This window comes from Jaculus jaculus, chromosome 8, assembly GCF_020740685.1.
Source record: "Jaculus jaculus isolate mJacJac1 chromosome 8, mJacJac1.mat.Y.cur, whole genome shotgun sequence".
Lineage (NCBI taxonomy): Eukaryota > Metazoa > Chordata > Mammalia > Rodentia > Dipodidae > Jaculus > Jaculus jaculus.
The window spans coordinates 7,329,728-7,347,570 of NC_059109.1; the positions used below are offsets into that span (position 1 = coordinate 7,329,728).

General features: G+C 53.6%; 1 protein-coding gene across 3 annotated transcripts in view; it reads left to right on the plus strand.

Annotated features, from left to right (window-relative positions):
* The window catches only part of Glp1r (glucagon like peptide 1 receptor), a 46,203-nt gene extending 30,616 nt beyond the window's left edge, over window positions 1-15,587 (plus strand). Inside the window, exons 8-14 of one of the 3 annotated variants that reach the window (XM_045157192.1) lie at window positions 4,240-4,300; window positions 4,879-4,948; window positions 5,064-5,152; window positions 5,488-5,626; window positions 6,830-6,871; window positions 14,096-14,229; window positions 14,412-15,587. In XM_045157192.1, coding sequence (XP_045013127.1) covers window positions 4,240-4,300; window positions 4,879-4,948; window positions 5,064-5,152; window positions 5,488-5,626; window positions 6,830-6,871; window positions 14,096-14,229; window positions 14,412-14,640 — 764 coding nt within the window. In that variant the 3' untranslated portion in view covers window positions 14,641-15,587. Of the gene's footprint in view, window positions 1-4,239; window positions 4,301-4,878; window positions 4,949-5,063; window positions 5,153-5,487; window positions 5,627-6,829; window positions 6,872-14,095 lie in introns of all 3 variants that reach the window. The other 2 variants (XM_045157195.1, XM_045157194.1) reach the window with 2 other exon arrangements.
* The last annotated feature ends 2,256 nt before the right edge of the window (window positions 15,588-17,843 follow it).

The window sequence follows — 17,843 nt, forward strand, 5'->3', positions numbered from 1 at the left end:
AAAAGAGAGAGACAGAGAGGGCGCAGATACCGGAGTCCAATTTCCCTGCTCCCAGGCCCTTCCTGACCTGTGTTGGTCTCTCCAGCCCTGCAGGCCCAGCTGAGCAGGCTCTGGCCTCTATACGTGGCAGGAGGGCCTGGCTTCTGCATATAGATCCCCAGTTCTCCCTTTTTTCCTTCCTCTCCCAGGACCCCTACCCCTGCCCTGCTAGACCTTCCCCCACCTTCTCAGCCTCTTCATCTTGCAGGGCCGGCAGCAGGAGAGCCTTGATGCTCTGTGGGGGTGGAGGTGGGGTAGGCTTCAGGGTGGGTGGGGGACCGTGTCTGTCCATTCGGGGAAACAGCATCAGCACCGTTAGGATCTATCACCATAGCAACCCGAGGGCAGGACCAACCGAAGGGACTGCACGATGTGTGCCGAAAAGCGGGGGGATTTGGTAGGGGTCGCCGGGGATGTGTGGGGCTTCGGAGGTCTTTGAGTGGGAAGTGGGGGAGGGGGTGCCAGTCCTTTACCATCCACCTCCCACCTTAGCTCAAGGGACAGATTTCTTTTTTTTTTTTGTTGTTTTGTTTTTGTGTCTTGAGGTAGGGCCTCGCTATAGCCCACGCTGACCTGGAATTCACTATGGAGTCTCAGGGTGGCCTCGAACTCACGGCGATCCTCCTGCCTCAGCCTCCCGAGTGCTGGGATTAAAGGCGTGCGCCACCGTGAAGTAGAAGGGCAGGCCCCTGGGGGATACTTTCGCTGGCCAGAACACCTTTCTCTCTTTTTTTAATTTTTAAATTATTTTTATTTATTTATTTGAGAGCAACAGACAGAAAGAGGCAGAGAGAGAGAGAGAGAGAGAGAGAGAATGGGCGCGCCAGGGCCTCCAGCCACTGCAAACGAACTCCAGACACGTGTGCCCCCTTGTGCATCTGGCTAACTTTGGTCCTGGGGGAATCGAGCCTCAAACCGGGGTCCTTAGGCTTCACAGGCAAGCGCTTAACCGCTAAGCCATCTCTCCAGCCCAGAACACCTTTCTCTTGAGGAATTGGGGTGGGGAGAGACAGAGACTTGAGCACTTCTGTGGCAATGCCGGGAGACCTGGCCCCTCATCGGGATTCTTAGGAGCAACTTCTAGCGTGTAGCAGAACCAAAGACGGGCCTCTGATGGCGTCGTGGAAAGGCCCCAGAAGGTGTGGCCAGTTCTACGCCAGCCCATGACTAGCTAGCTGAGTGTCCTCAGGGAAGAGGTGGGCGATAGGTGCTGGGGGAGGGGGTATGATGTCCGGGCAAGTCCATATGTCTGAGGTTGACGTTCTTCCCTCAGCCCCATCTTGGCTTTCTGAACAAGGAGAAAACGCAGCCTGCAGGGAGTGTGTCGCGTGGGCAGGGGACAGGGCTGCATGGCTTTCTGGAGGCCTTGTTCACCGATGAATGAAGCGCGCCAAGGCTGGCGGGCGACATAAGCAAACTCCCCGGTACTGGAGCGAGTCTCAGAGAGAAAGGCCAGCAGGGCGTCAGGGATGCCTGAGAGGAGTGTTCCCCACATGCGCCGCTCAGGGAATCAGCATGGTCTTGCTGGGAGAGCATCCCCTCCTCGTTGATTATTCACTTATTCCAGTCTCTTTTTTAAAAAAATTTTTTTTTATTTATTTGAGAGAGAAAAAATGGGTGTACCAGGGCTTCCTGCCCTGCAAACGAACTCCAGACGCACACGCCACTTTGTGCATGTCTTACGTGGGTCCTGGGGAATCGAACCGAGGTCCTTTGGCTTGGCAGGCAAGCGCCTTAACCACTAAGCCGTCTCTCCAGCCCTCATTCCGGCCTTCATGAGCATTTTCTGTGCAGCAGGGTCCATGCTGGGATCCAGGGCCCTCACAGTTCAGCTCGTGGCACGTCTAGTCTCAGGAAGGCCGGTTTTGCAAGAGCATTACGGGTGGTAAGAGAACTGGGCTGTGTGGAAAGAACCGGGCCCCAGCTGGCAGGGTGGCCCAAGCCGGTACCTCTAGCTCTTGGGAGCTGGTGGTGGGAAGCTCCGGAGCTCATCCTCAGCTACATAGCAATTCTGAGGCCAGACTGGGCTACTTAAATAAGCCAAAATATGATCATATATATATATATATATATATATATATATATATATATATATATATATATACACACACACACACACATACATACACACATACACACACACACACATATATATATATATATATACATACATACATACATACATACATATATATATATATATATCCAGTCCATATATATATCCATATATCTTTGGACTGGGGAGATGGCTTAGCAGTTAAGGTGCTTGCCTGCAAATCCTAACGACCCAGGTTCGATTCCTCAGTAAAGCCAGATGCACTGCACTAAGTGGCACATGCGTCTGGAGTCCATTTGCAGTGGCTGGAGGCCCCTGTGCACCTATTCTCTCTGCCTCTCTTTTCTGTCTCTCTCTGCTTGCAAATATGTACACTTACATGTATTCAAATATATATGTATATTAAATAAATAGCAACATATTTAAATATATGTGTATATATATATGTATATATATATGTATTTATTTATTTAAAAAACAACGAGCCTTTCGTAGCCTAGTCTTAGCAGTATTGTACCATCAGTTCTGCCACATGTGCTTCGTCACACAACCAATCCTGATTTAAGAGTGCTAATAATAGCTGGGCGTGGTGGCGCATGCCTTAAATCCCAGCACTTGGGAGGCAGAGGTAGGAGGATAGTGTGAGTTCGAGGCCACCCTGAGACTGCATAGTGTATTCCAGGTCAGCCTGAGCTAGAGTGAGACTCTACCTCGGAAAAAAAAAAAGGTGTGCAAAAAAAAAAAAAAAAGAATGCAAGTAAGAGTCTAATCCCAGCACTCGGGAGGCAGAAGCAGGAGAATCAGAAGGTCAAAAGTCAAGGTCATCCTCAGATGTATGGTGAGTTAGAGGCTAGTTAGAGGCTACTTGAGGACACTGTCTCAAACACCAGACAAGGGATGAAGAGATTGCCCGGTGGTTAAGGCGCTTGCCTGCAAAGCCAAACAGCCCAGGTTTGATTCCCAAGTATGCACATGAAGCCAGATGCATAAAGTGGTGCACACATCTGGACTTTGTTTGCAGTGGCTGGAGGCCCTGGTGCGCCCATTCTCTCCCGCGACCCCCTCTCTCTCTCTGCTTGCAAATCAATAAATAAAAAATTTTAAACCAAACAAACAAATGAGGTAAAGATCATCACTGAGGACCCTCTAAAAGCTTGTCTGTCTTGCCAGTCAGTCTCAGCTGTACAGGTCAGCTTTGCATCACTGTAATGAAATACCAGAGAGAATTAACTTACAAAGAGAAAAGGTTTACTCAGTTCCCGGATATCCAGTCCAAGATGGGCTCTTGCAGGGCAGGGCAGGGGGAAGGGGGCAGGCACACGGCAACACTGGTGTGTGTAAGGCTAAGTCAACGGTTCACCTCATGCTAGAAAGCGAAAGCAAGAGAACGGCCAGGCCAGGCTCCCCAAAATCCCCTTGGGGTGCATCCTCAAGGAACCTGAGGACCTCCTATAAGGCCTTATCTTCCAAAGGCTCCCCCACCTCTCACTGGCGCCACCCTGAGGACCAAGCCTTTAACTGCTGAACCTTTGAGGGACACTTGTCCAAACCCTAGCCCTCAGCCAGGGAAGTTTACTGGTCATAGCTTCGTTGAAGGCCACCAGGGATGCTCGCTGGGCCTGGTAGTCTGCAGGACAGGGCTCTTGTCTCTCTTCCAAGCTGTGACCAGGGACACAGGGACAGGAAATACCTGAAGGAGTAGAGGATGGGCAAGTGGGCTGAAGCAAGACAGGGGTGGTGGAGGCGGGGGACAAGGACATCAGAGAGTGTGCCTGGTCTCCCCCTCATCCAGCGTGTCCTGCTAACCACATGGCTGTGACCTTCTTCCTCCTACCTGCCTCTGCGTGTCCTGGGGTCTCCTCTGTGGGGACCCTGGGGACATAGCCTGTCAGTGCCGAGCACCAGGGAGGGGGTTCAGCGGGGGGAACCTCCCTAAGGGACAGTCTGGAGTATTACTGTTCTGTGTGGCCGCTCTCCCAAGCGCCCAGACGAGCTTGCAGATAGGGTTCAGGCCAGGCCGAGAGAGGGGCTGGAGGCGTGAGGGGCCTGCGGTGTGGAGAGCCCCTTCCCCACCCCACGAAGTACTCAGGTCAGTGGCGCCGGCTTGCCAGCCCCTGTCCCCTCTCTGTCTCTTCTCCCCTCAGGTGTCCCCCTGCTCTTTGTTGTTCCCTGGGGTGTTGTCAAGTACCTCTATGAGGATGAGGGGTGAGTGTTCGGCTCCAAGGGGGCGGGTGGGTTCAGGTCCCCATTCTCACAGTCCATGGGGATGCTTGGATCCCAGGGCACAAGGCTCCCCCCACGTTTGGAGGACAGATAACCCGAGGGGCCAGGAACTTAACATATCCATACGGTTCTCTAGTCCCTGCCCTACGCCCTGGGATGACGAACGTTGCCAGGCCCGTGGGTTTTGCGTGGGGCCTTCCTGTGGCCCTCTCTGTAACATCCCACTGAAGTGTTTGTTTGGGGGACACACGATGGTGTCCATAGTCCATGAGAAGATGGAGGGCTGGGTTATTTCTCTGTGTGTAAACAAGTATGGAGAACTTCATGTGCGTGTGTGTGCGTGTGTGTGTGTGCGTGCGCACGCGTGCTCATTTGTGGAGGTCTGTGTGGATCTGTGGGGCTGGTGGTTGGGTCACTCTGGTGGCTATGTGTGTGTCTCTTCGGTGTCATGAACTCGTGACCTCTGGCCTCCCCCCCGGGAGCTGAGGCTCTGTGAGTCCAGCTGGAAGTGTGTGTGCCCCCCCCCCCGCCACCCCCATCCCCCGTTTCTCTCTTGCCAGCTGCTGGACCAGGAACTCAAACATGAATTACTGGCTCATCATCCGGCTGCCTATTCTCTTTGCCATTGCGGTGAGTGGCTGTGTGGAGGGTGGAAACGGGAGCAGAGGGTCCCAGGCTGGTGCCAGGGTAAGCACTGGGGGAGGTCGAGAGGGTCTCAGCCACCCACCCATGATGTGCTCTGCAGGTGAACTTTCTCATCTTCATCCGGGTCATCTGCATTGTGGTGTCTAAACTGAAGGCCAATCTCATGTGCAAGACAGACGTCAAATGCAGGTGCCCTGATCAAGCCAACTCCGAGGGCCTCCCCACCCCGTCCCCCCTTCCAGCAGAGAGAGATTCTAGGGTGCTTGGTATAAAGATCTATGTGCCCTTCTTCCCCCACCCAGATCTTGGCTAGGACCCCACCCCCAAGACTTTCCAGCACCCTGTCCTTGGCGTGACCTGAGACTCTGGGATCTTGACTTCAGGAAGCCTTTTGGGGGGGTGGGTATTGGCCCTAAGAGGGTTTCACGAGTCAGTTGATGGAAAGAGGCAAAAGCACAGAGAGGGGAGAAGTGTCCATGAGTTGGGGGCCCAGATTGGCTTCAGAGGTCTCTCCCTATCCCCAGACTTGCCAAGTCCACCCTGACCCTCATCCCCCTGCTGGGGACACACGAGGTCATCTTTGCCTTTGTGATGGACGAACACGCCCGGGGGACGCTGCGCTTTGTCAAGCTCTTCACAGAGCTCTCCTTCACGTCCTTCCAGGTGACGCACAGCCGGGGCCACTGGCTCGGGGTTGGGGTGTCCCAGCATGACAAAGGGCTAGAGGGCAGGCTGAGGCCCAGGAGAGCAGCCTGGCCCCGAGTCACGTGGTTGAATCACGGACAGAGAGGGTATCTGTCCCCCAGGTGTCCTGAAATACAGGCCGGTGTCCGTAAGTTCAGGGGACCAAAAGCCTTCTCAGAGGTGGCCCTGGGCACTTGGGCTACACAGAGAGGCATTGCCATCCCCGGGAGGCGCACACCCTGCAAGCACTTTACAGACACAGGGTGTTTGGTCCTCCTCACACCTGCCATCCTGTGGGACTGTCCCTGTTGACCAAGCAGGAAACTGACATGAAAACGTCAGAACAAGATTTGTAGGGCACTGTGTGGCTTTTCCTAGAGTCGTGAACAAACACCTTTTCACTTCAGATAGCGCACCCATGGGAGACTGAAGAAAGGGTTCCACCTGAGTCTGGGTCGGTGAACTAGGGAGTTTATTAGAGTTCCTTACAGGAGCATGGGCGACTCCAAGCGGGCTGCGTCACAGAAAAGCTCACGTTGGCACGGGTGGTGGCAAAGCCCTATCCCTGGCGCTCCTTGTGCCGCTTGTGGGCAGCTCCACTGAAGAGTCTCCTGTCCCCAGCCGTTGTTAATGCTTATGTCGCCTTGGAGAGGGGTCTTGTCACTAACTTCCTGAGTCTCATGAACCTGCCTCCTCTCTCCGGGAGGAGACATTTCAGTTGGGAAGATTGTAAGCCGCTACAAAGACACAGGGTGATGCAGTTTGAAAGCAAGGAATGGATCTCTCTACTAGCATGGGATGATGTCTCAGGGCATCTAAGAAGCTGGCCCTGTCCCTCTAGAATATTATGGGAAGTCTATAAGCATATGGGTCCGTGTGTGTGCACATACACACACACACACACACACAAAGCCAGTTGTGGGTCATCGGGAGTTTAGTGAACAAGTGAACTGAGGTGGGAAAAGTTCACACTTAGAGATGGCATGCTCTACCAAGTCCTGCCTCCTTAAGGGGCGATGGCGACAGTTTGGCAGTAAGAGAGGGGCCCTCTTGTTCCTCCAGAAGGGGAATGAGAGCCCTGGACACCTTTGTCTACCCAAGCTGCCTCCTTTAAGGAGAAGGGTGTGTGGAGGCTGAACTAGACACTTCCCTCCTGCTAATACGCCTGCTCCTTGTTTGCAGGGGCTGATGGTGGCCATCTTGTACTGTTTTGTCAACAGTGAGGTAAGGTCGGGGAAGGGATGGTGGGGTCCCTGCCGGCTGCTGCCAGTGGCTGGTATGGAGCTGTGCCGTGGGGGCTCCCAAAAGTGTTCTTAGTTGAAACTCCACTGATGCCCATGGTGGCCTGGAGTGGAAGAAGCATGTTTCCTGTATATTGTTTCTCTCCCTCTTGTGTGTGTGTGCGTGTACACATGCGTGTACACACACACGCACGCACACACAAGAATACCTAAATGGTATGCGTTAAGGAGCTGGGGGATGGTTTGGCTTCACGATAAGGGAACCTGAGTTCCCTGTAGTGATGTTGACTGGTTATTGTAAAATGATTCATCACACACACACACATGTGTGCAAGAATACCTGATGGTATGTATGGGAGTTTGGGGATGACTCTGATGTTTGTTGCAAAGTGATTCAACACACATGTGCACAAGCAAACACACGCACGCATGCACGCACACACACACACACACACAAACAGCCAAGTCACTATCTCACTTAATTGTGATACTCTGTAAAAGAAAATAGACGGCTCAAATTCTGGCCTCACTATTACCGTGTTTCACACCTAAAGACATGGAAAACGAGACTGTAAGAAACCTGCCCCAGATTTCTGGCCTGGAAAGAATGACAGTCAGAAGTCAAATTGATTCCAATTTAAGGAAGCGAGCGCCCTGTTCTCTGGCGCAGCAGGCGCGCTGCTCCGTGGTCCGCTTGCAGGCCGGAGCTGAGGTGACCTCGTGCCTGTGCGTCCTGTTCCGTCCCGTCCCGTGCACGGCGTTCTGTCCACGGGAACCTCAGTGTCCTCGACTACAAAGTGGCGGAATTGTTGCTACAACTAGATGTGGTGAGGGGAACCAAGGACAGGCCCAAGCACAGAAGGCTCGCTCCAGCTCATCACGGCTGCTCTGGGCACCCCATCTCCAGACGCTCAGCAGACAATAGCGATCGTATTATATATCCTCCCAGAACGCAGTGACACCCGAGGTTGGGGCCTAGGACATTTCCGAGGACCCTGCAGAGAAAAGGAGGCTGGGTGAGAGTGGAGGGCGGCAGTCCCCCATCCCTAAGGTCTTCTCGTCCTCTCTGAGCTGGCTTCCTGTGGGCTCAGGAGTGAAACCGTGTTCTGCCTTTAAGGCGCTCAAGGATTTTATCACAGTCATTGTCACTTTCCAGATGACGACAGTACAACCAGGAAAGGTGAATAGTTCTGCCTCAACAGATAAGAAGGGGGAAGGGCTATGGTGTGGGGTGGGGGAGGGGAGAGGGGAGAAGGAGCCGGGGAGCCCCTCACGTTGAGGCGGGGCTGGGTAACTTGAACACAGTAACAGAGGACGGGTCTCTCCGTGCCATTCTGGCTGCTCTGGGTGGGGGGGGGGGCTCTTCAGAGGGCCCCAGGCTGGGTGTGGAGGGTAGATCAGGAAGAGCGTGTGAAGGTCACGCAGATGGCACTTCAACCAGCAGAGCCTGGATCCCACAGCAGGTTTGCAGGTAGCCGTTACCTTCCCGTTGCTGGGACGGAACACCTGACCCGAAGCAGCTTATGGAAGGAAAGGGTTTATTTCAGCTCACAGTCTTGAGGGGAGGTTTCATCTCGGCAGGGAAAACACGGCAGAGTAAGCCGCCAGGGCATCACACCTTGTTTCATTGGCTGAGAGGAAGCAGTGTGTGTGTGTGTGTGTGTGTGTGTGTGTGTGAGAGAGAGAGAGGGGGGGGGGTTAGTTCTAGGCTAGCCCTAGCAAGGAGGCTGAGCTATAAAGCCCCAAGGCCAGCCCCAGTGACACATCTCTCCCAGGCTCTACCTCCTAAACACTCCACAGCTTTCCCAAATCGCCACGAGCTGGTGACCGGGCATTCAAACCACAGAGTCTATGGGAGCAACACTCCATTCACACCACCAGCATGCAGGACCAAGCTTGCCCTGGTTTCTGTCACAGCTGCCCAGGAGCTGTGAGCACGTGGGAACCTGGCCCCACAGCGCAACCTTTCTTTGGGGGGAAAAAAGAAAATCTCTCAGCCCCAGGGAGGGTGAGCTCCTGTCCTGGGCACTCCAGCCCAGTAGTGACATGGGAGAAGGACAGAAAGATGTGCCCCTGGGAAACACCAAGACTCCCTTTTCCCACTGTGTCGCCCTGTCGACACACAGTCCCTGTTTCCCACTCTCTGCTCCCCTGTCCCCAAACCCACACAGTGGCACACACTCACCACAGCCCTGGTGGCACACTGAACTCTCCCCGGGGCCCCAGCTCGCCACCTTCTCCTGGATTCTGTCCTCTGAAGCCTGGTCAGCTCGTCACCCCACCACCTACGGCTGGCTCTGCTTCGCCGAGGAGGGAGGGACGGGCGCGCAGCCTTGCTGTGCTCATGGCAAAGTGAAGACCTTGGACCCCTCACTGAAGCGCTGGCTCAGAGGTTAAGGCACTTGCCTGAAAAGCCTAATGACCCCGGGTTCAATTCCCCCAGTACCCACGCAAAGCCAGATGCACAAAGTGGTGCACTTATCTGGAGTTCATTTGCAGTGGCAAGAGGCCCTGAAATCCCCATATTTATGGTCTCTTTCACTCTCTGCCTGCAAATGAATAAATAAAAAATGTTATTTTTTTTTTAAAGCAAAGACCTTGAATCCCTAGAATTGCTGCTCTGGGATGAGGCCCGGCCATAGACACACCCCCCTCAGGCTCCCCTAGGCTAGTGATATGGGTCCGAGAGGCTTTGCTCAGGATGCATAGCCTGTCCCCTTCCCGTCCATTACCTACTTCCCACCCCAGAGACTCCTCTTGCCCTGGCTCCTCCAGACACAATGACAGACATGTCACCATCAGCAGTCTACAAAAGACACATGGCTCTCAGGCCTCCGTCCACAAGAGCTGCTCTCCAGACCCAGGGTTGCCATGGCAATGCCAAGCACTGGTGACCCGAGGAGAAAAGATGGCTTGAACCTTGGTCTCCTGTGACTGCCCAGGCCTGCACCAGCTGCTGGGGATGGAGGACAGGGGACAGGGGAGGGGACTCCTAGGGACGGCTTTGCTACATACCTCACGTCTGAGGGTAAAGCGCGGTGGCTCAGAAACCACGCCGGCTCACCCTGCGCTGCCGAGCTGCGAGGTTGCGGGCAAGTCACCCTGCGTCCCTCACCTCTGCCACCCAGGGGGTGTCAGTGGAGGTGAACCGGCCCCACCTGGCTCTGGTGTCTGGCCAGAGAAGGTGCCCGGGACGGGACATGTTTTGTGGCTGCGGGGCTCAGAGGGTAGGGAGGAGGTGTCGTGAGACTGTGCAGAAGTGTCTGGCCTGAGTCGTCTGTCGTCGTTTTATTTTCATCGCTGAGGAATGAGAGGCCCTGATGCTGGAGACCTGTCTGTGGGTTCAGTCGTTCATTTCACTCACTTAAACCCACGCAGTGAATACCTGCTATGTACTGAGCCTGTGCTAGGAGCAGGTGCAGTCTATGACTAGACCCGGTCTCAGAGCAGTCATTCTGGGGAGCTGAGGTCTTTACTGTTTTTTTTTTTGGATGGTTGGTAGGCAGGGTCTCACTGTAGCCCAGGCTGACCTGGAATTCACTATGTAGTCTCAGGTTGGCCTCGAACTCAAGGCGATCTTCCTACCTCTACCTCTGCCTCCCAAGTGCTGGGATTAAAGGCATGCGCCACCACACCCAGCTTATTTATTTACCTATAATTTGTTTATTTTTGGTTTTTCAAGGTAGAGTTTCGCTCTAGCTCAGGCTGACCTGGAATTCAGTATATAGTCTCAGCGTGGGCTCAAACTCACAGCGATCCTCCTACCTCTGCCTCCCGAGTGCTGGGATGAAAGGTGTGTGCCACCATGCCCGGCTCTTTACTGTTTTTTTTTTTTTTTTAATGGCAAGAGCTGAAATATGTGGTCACGGCCATCTCAGCTAGTGGGGGAGGAGACATGGCCAGGAACCACGTGGACCTCAAGAGCTGTGCCAGGCAGGAGACCAACAGTAAGGAGGCCAGACAGTGGCTACCATCTGGACTTGGCCTCAAGTCCCGGCCGGGCCCTGGGGAAATCGTTTATGTCTGCCTCTGTTTTCTCACCTTTACAGGGGAGTGACCACAGGGTTGGCATGGAAGGGGACCAAGATGGGCCTATAGATAGTGGCTCTTCAGTTTTTGTGCGTGTGTGTGTGCGTGTTTATTTGTGTGTGTGGAGGAGACACTCAAGCATGAGTGGGCATGTGTGTGTGTGTGTGTGTATGTGTGTGTGTGTGTGTGTGTAGGGCAGAGGCTGACAGCCTGTGCTCTTCTGAGTCTCTTCCCACGTCCTCTGTTGAGACAAGGGCTGACATTGAGCCCAGAGCACACCGATTTAGCTGGCCAGTAAACCCCAGAGATTTGCACCTCTCTGCCTAGCCAGTGCCAGGGCCACAGCCACGCACCGCTATTCCGGGCATCTTGTGTGGGTGTTTGGGATCTGAACCCGGGGCCTCATGCTTGTCAGGCAAGCACTTTACTCGCCGAGCAATCTCCTCAGCCTTAAGTGGTGGTTCTGTGTGTGTTGTGAGTGTGTGTGTACACATGTCACAACATACATGTGGATATCATGGGGCAACATCAGCCCTTACCCCCCCCAACCTCCTTCGGGGCAGGGTCACCTTTCTCCCCCACCTCCTCCAAGTGGAAGGCCGTGGGAAGGCCGCCATCTGTCTCAGCGTCCCAGCCCAGCTCTCAGTACACATGGCACGTGACCTCAGATGGGCAGGGTGCTGTCACAGAGCGGGGCAGCCATAGGTAGCGTCTGTTTGGCCTCCTTCCCTCTCCCTGACAAGCCTGGGCTCCATGACGCCGCCTGGGATGCCAGGGTGTCCCGACAGGAAGGCTCTGGGGGTCTCAGCTCTAGTCAGTGCAGAAGTTCTTTTAAGGGATGGCATGTGATCACACAAGGGGTCTGGCTGGGCTGGGCTAGATGGCTGACATGGGGGTGCTGGGGGGGGGGAGAGGAGAGCTGTTTGCTTACAGGCATGTACAAGGATTGGCAGAGAGAGCCCCTTATCACAGCTGCTAGCAGCGAGCCCCCATGGTGGCTTGGGCCTAATGGGAACCTGTATTCGAGACACTCCTACGTGGGAAGACTGAGGGCAAGAGCTGGGTACATCAGAGCAGCTGTGGAGAGTGAACTTAGGGGAATAACACCCTTGGGACAGGCTGTGTGGTTTCTAAGTCTCTCCAAAAATTCCAACCACAGGGCCAGGACAGGAGCCTGTGACGTCCCATGCCCTCGAGGGACTGGGGCCCCACAGTGTTTCTTCAAAAAAAATTTTTTTTAAATTTACTTATAAGGAGAGAAAGAGAGATAGAATGGGTGCACCAAGGCCTCCAGCTGCTGCAAATGAACTCCAGATGCATGCACCACTTCGTGCATCTGGCTTTATGTGGGTCCCGGGGAACTGAACCCAGGTCTTGAGGCTTTGCAGGCAAGTGCCTTAACCACTGAGCCATCTCCTCAGCCTGCCCACGGTGTTTCTGGATTTGTATCTTTTGGCCCCAGCAATCTCCTCCCCAAGCATCCACCCTCCTGAGGAGGCCTTCCAAGCTCCGTACAGCAGGGATGCTGGTTGGCTGGTGTCACCTGAGTGGAATAGGCTCAGAGCCAGGTTGAGGAGCCCTGGGCTGCAGCTCACTTCTGGCTCCTTGCTTTGCTTCATTCCTTCCTCCCCCGGGAGGTTTGAGGATTAGCTGAAAACCTCAGGAGAAGGCTAAGCTTAGTGATGGAGGCTTGTAATTCCAACACTCTGGAGGCTAAGGCGGGGGGGTGGTGTCACAAGTTGGAGACCAGTCTGGGCTACAGAGGGAGAGCCTGTGTCAAAAAAAAGGGGGGGGGTGGAGAAATGGCTTAGCGGTTAAGGATCCCGGTTCAATTCCCCAGGACCCACGTAAAGCTAGATGCACAAGGGGGCACATGCATCTGGAGTTGGTTTGCAGTGGCTGGAGGCCCTGACACACCTATTCCCTCTTTCTCTCTGCCTCTTCCTCTCTCTCTCAAACAAATGAATAATATATATTTAAAAAAAAAAAAAACTCCAGGGAGAGGCTGGGGCGATGGCTTGGTTGGTACAGTGCTTGCATAGTAAGCACAAGGACTTGAATTCTATCCCGGTGCCCGGGTAAAAGCTGGGTACGTCGCCCGTAATCCCAGTGCTGTTGATGGCACAGACAGGAGGATCCCTGGAGCTTACTGGCTGGCCAGTCTAATTGCCGGGCTTTGGACCTATGAGAGACCCTCAGTCAAACTGCGGACTGCCTTTGTAAGGGTAACCCCAAGGTTGTCCTCTGTTCTACATAAACACACAAATGTGTGCCCACACGCATGTGCCCACACACATACAAACTCACAGAGATGAGGCCTCCTCAGGAGGGTGGATGCTTGGGGAAGAGATTGCTGGGGCTGAAAGATACAAATCAAGAAACACCGTGGGGGCTGGAGAGATGGCTTAGCGGTTAAGCACTTGCCTGTGAAGCCTAAGGACCCCGGTTCGAGGCTCGGTTCCCCAGGTCCCACATTAGCCAGATGCACAAGGGGGCGCATGCGTCTGGAGTTCGTTTGCAGTGGCTGGAAGCCCTGGCGTGCCCATTCTCTCTCTCTCCCTCTATCTGTCTTTCTCTCTATGTCTGTCGCTCTCAAATAAATAAATAAATAATGAACAAAAAAAATTTTTTTAAATAAAAAAAAAGAAACACCGTGGGAGGATGCCCGCCACACACACGTGTACACACACATACACACACACTCAGGGAGTTTAGCTTACTGCAGGCACCAAAACCAGGTTAAGGGTGTGCAATCACCTTCCACTCATCTAAGTGTGTTCTGTCTGCTGTGAGAGTTTGCTCTCTAGGCAGACCCGCCTACCCAATTCCCTCTCTCCCCCCCTGCCTCCCTGCATCTACCCCTGATTCTCACCCACATTCATTAAATAACACTGTGATGGATTGTCAAAAGTACTTAGAGGAATCACAGAGTTTAGAGATGGAAAGGGCCAATTAGATCAGCAAACCCATTCTCTGAGGAGAGGCAGAAAATAGGAGGCAACAAGAAACAAATTTTATTGGGATATTAATTTAGGCGCCCGAAGGTCTTGACTTGCATCTGTTAATATAATGTGGCGGATTTTTTTTTCTCCCTTCCCCGCTAATGTAATAATGGGGCCAGTTTATGAGGGGGTTGGTTCGTATGACAGCGTTCGTTTCTCTCCTTTTCCCACCGAAGGTCCAGATGGAGTTTCGGAAGAGCTGGGAGCGCTGGCGGCTCGAGCATTTGCGCGTCCAGAGGGACAGCAGCATGAAACCTCTCAAGTGTCCCACCAACAGCCTGAGCAGCGGGGCCACCGTGGGCAGCAGTGTGTACGCAGCCACGTGCCAGGCCTCCTCCAGCTGACCCGCGGTGCTGCCCTTCCCGTGGTCATTGCTGCTGGATGGGTGGCTACTCCTGGTGGTGGTGGGAGAGACCCTCCCAGGGTCGGGGAAGGGAAGAGACACATTCACACAGGCATCCCTGTTTCTCCTTCCCCAAACCCATCACACAGGCAAATGGACGGTACCTCCCGGGACCGTGGGCACGTGTTCTCCGAGGAGGATCAGCCTGCTAATCTGATCACCGTGGCAGGAGGAGAGGAGAAAACGCCGATTGCTGCTAAAATGAGGATGTCTTCTGTGAAGCCGCAAAGCCCTTGGGGTTCCCCCAGACACAACAGCAAATCAACCCCCGACTCAAACTCATGGACAATGGCTGATTCGTGGGACTGGGGCTTGTGAGAGGTCCTGTTTCTTGAAGAAGCCAGTTTAACTTCGGGCCAAACCCAAAGCTTGGCAACAGTCAAGCAGCTCTGCATGTACCGGCTGGGGCTGCCACCTGCATCTGGCTCCTCGATGAGAGAGGCTCTCTCTGTGTCTCTCTGTCTCTCTCCATCTGGGTTACTGCCCGTTCGTCTTACCATCCAGCTTCTCTCTGGGGACTTTCTTTGGGACCCTACAGGCAGCTGTTTCTGGAAGTGGTTTGAGTGGTGTTAAGAAGAGATACTGAGCCGGGCATGGCGGCTCACGCTTTCATCCCTGCACTCTTGGGAGACTGAGGTAGACTTGGGAGACTGGCTGGGAGTTCGAGGCCAGCCTGCAACTACACAGTGACTTCCAGATCCACCTGGGTTAGAGCGAGGCCCTGCCTTGTAAAAGCAGAAAAAGAAACACCGAGGAGTTGCTCAGGTTCCTTTGGTCGCTGGTGGCCACCTCCCCTGGTCATTTGAGCTGCTTCTGTGTCTGCTTCAGCTCAGGGAACCAGGCCAGGTCCACGGTGAGCCAGGAGCCCCTGGGCCGCAAGCTCCTAGATCTGTTCTGGAGAGACTGAAAAGACTGTGAGGCTCATCTGTATACACCTAACAAAGGCCGCCCACCCCCCCAACCAGTGTGGGTCTAGATGACCTGACGCAGCCCAGAATCCAGAGGGCTCAGGGTTCCGTGGCCTCCATCTCTCTCTCATATCTGTGGACAGATGTGTCTTGGATGGGGGCGTATCCTCTAACGACAGGGGATGTGGCCAAGAAGAGACTTTCCCCGAGAAACCAACTGTTCTCCCCATGACCGTGGAGTGAGACTTCTCCTGCCTTTGAAATCTCCACCCCACTTGGGAATTTGTATATACTTTATTCTTTTTCTTTTATTGCTGTAGATAATCTGTATGTACAAATGTCGAATTCTGATTTCTCCCACCCGATGGAAATAAGAGCTAAATCATAGTGGTTGTGGTGATGTTTGGGGGGGCGGGGAGGGAGTAGGGTAACGATTAATTCCCCCACCCTTGTTGCTAATTAGTGTTTGTCCTGCGTCCATCCTCATGCCGTACATAATGAGCAGTAGATGAACCTAGACAGGCCCCTGGGTGGTGGTGCACGCCTTTAATCCCACCACTCGGGAGGCAAAGGTAGGAGGATCCCCGAGAGTTCGAGTTTGAGGCCAGCCTGGGACTCCATTGTGAATTCCATGTCAGCCTGGGTTAGCATGAGACCCTGCCTTAAACAAACACGCAAACAACAATAGAAAAATCTGTTCATCCTGCTCTCAACCGGGGCCGGGGGGGGGGGGTGGGGAGGGAAGCTGACAACATTACAGAGACTCCAACGGAAGGAGGGCAGCCACCCTGGGGGAGCAGGCCGTGAGCTCCAGGGAGGCCGAGGAAGGCTCTAGAGTTGGAGAGGACCCTGGGAGTCCAGATCTCTTGCAAGGGGCAGGGGACGTGATTCAGATGGATTCTCTTGTGTTACTCTCTCTCTTTTCTACTCATGTTGAAAGTGGGGGACCCTCCCCAGTGCTTATACAGGATGCATGCTCCTGTGCCCCTCAGATAGGCATGTGACATGCAGGGGAAAGAATGAGACATAAAACGCATGGAGCAGAAAATCTCAAAGGCTTCAGGTGCAGTGCAGTGCAGTGTCGTGTGTGTGTGTGTGTGTGTGTGTGTGTGTGTGTGTGTGTGTGTGTGAATCGGGGAGTGGAACCTCAGGCTACAGCCAGGACCTGCTGCCGTGACCCAGACAAGGAGGCTCCTCCTCCAATGCCGGGCAGACTTCCCGGCAGGCGTTTCTTTCTCTTAATATATTTATTTAATTATTTGAGAGTTTGAGAGAGATTGAGAATGGACGCATCAGAGCCTCCAGCCACTGCAAACTAACTCCAGACGCCTGAGCCCCCTTGTGCATCTGGCTAACGTGGGTCCTGGGAAAATCGAGCCTCCAACTGGGGTCCTTAGGCTTCACAGGCAAGCGCCTAACTGCTGAGCCATCTCTCCAGCCCTTGGTAGGCATTTCTTTCTGACAGCACAGGGAAGATGTCCAGGGGATCAACAGGAAGACTGTGAGACTTGTTAATGCATTACGCAGAAGCAAAAAGGAAAGATGGATACGGTCTGCCTGAAATGATTTGTCAAGGGGAAGGAGGGTGGAGGGAGCAAGGGGCTTAAGCACTGGGGATGCTCAGAGGAGAGAGGAGTTCGTACTCCAGCTGTAGCTGCCCTTTGTGGTCCCATCACACGCCACACGCCAGGACTTTCCACACTGAAGTTTTCCTCCAGGAATTTCAAACAGACACGGATGAAACCTCCGTCTTGCTCCAGGACCTTGTACTATGAATATCTGTTTGAATGGCACTGCATTCCCTCGGAGCTATTTCCAAACTTGCCTGAGCTAAATATAGCTCCCTCGGGTCTGGGAACTATCGAAGCGAACGTACTCTCTGAAAGTTCACTAGCTGTTTACATGCCTAACGCCACACGTCCCAAGTCTGGCAGCACTGGCAAAGAGCGCTCTGGCCTGCCCCGTCCCTGGGGCACTGTTGTGGGCCTGCTGGGGGTAGGTAGGTGACGGCTGCCGCTGTTCAGGCCAAGGGGTTCTGAACGTTGCTGTCAAGGGCGGCTGACTTCTGCACTGGCGACCACAGAACCGTGTGCGGGGCACGTACGTTACCCGGTCGCCTTCTAGTTCAGAACGGCGTGATTGTGCCTCAAAGCACCTCACATGGGAGACTCGGGGCAGGAAAGGTCTTGACATCTCTACTGGTTCTGCAGAAGTGAGGAGGGACGCTGGCAGGATGATGTGCCGGCCAGTGCCCCAGGGCTCTGGGAAGGTGACAAGGATAAGAGCCCGTCCTCCATGCACTGAGCAAAACCCGAAATTCCTTCCTCTCTTCCCCTTTCTTTCACTTGTTCTTCCTTCCTTTCTCTCTCACTCCTTCATCCCTTCCTTTCTCTCTTTCACTCTTCTTCCTTCCTTTATTTTTCTTCATTTCTCTTTCCTTCCTTTCCCTTTCTTTCTTTCTTTCTTTCCTTCCCTCTTTCTTTCTTTCTTTCTTTCTTTCTTTCTTTCTTTCTTTCTTTCTTTCTTTCTTTCTTTTTTTCTTTCTCTTTTCCCTTTGGTGATTTACTTCCGTAACAGAAGGGAAGAGCATACTTTATGGTCTGCTCTAGTATC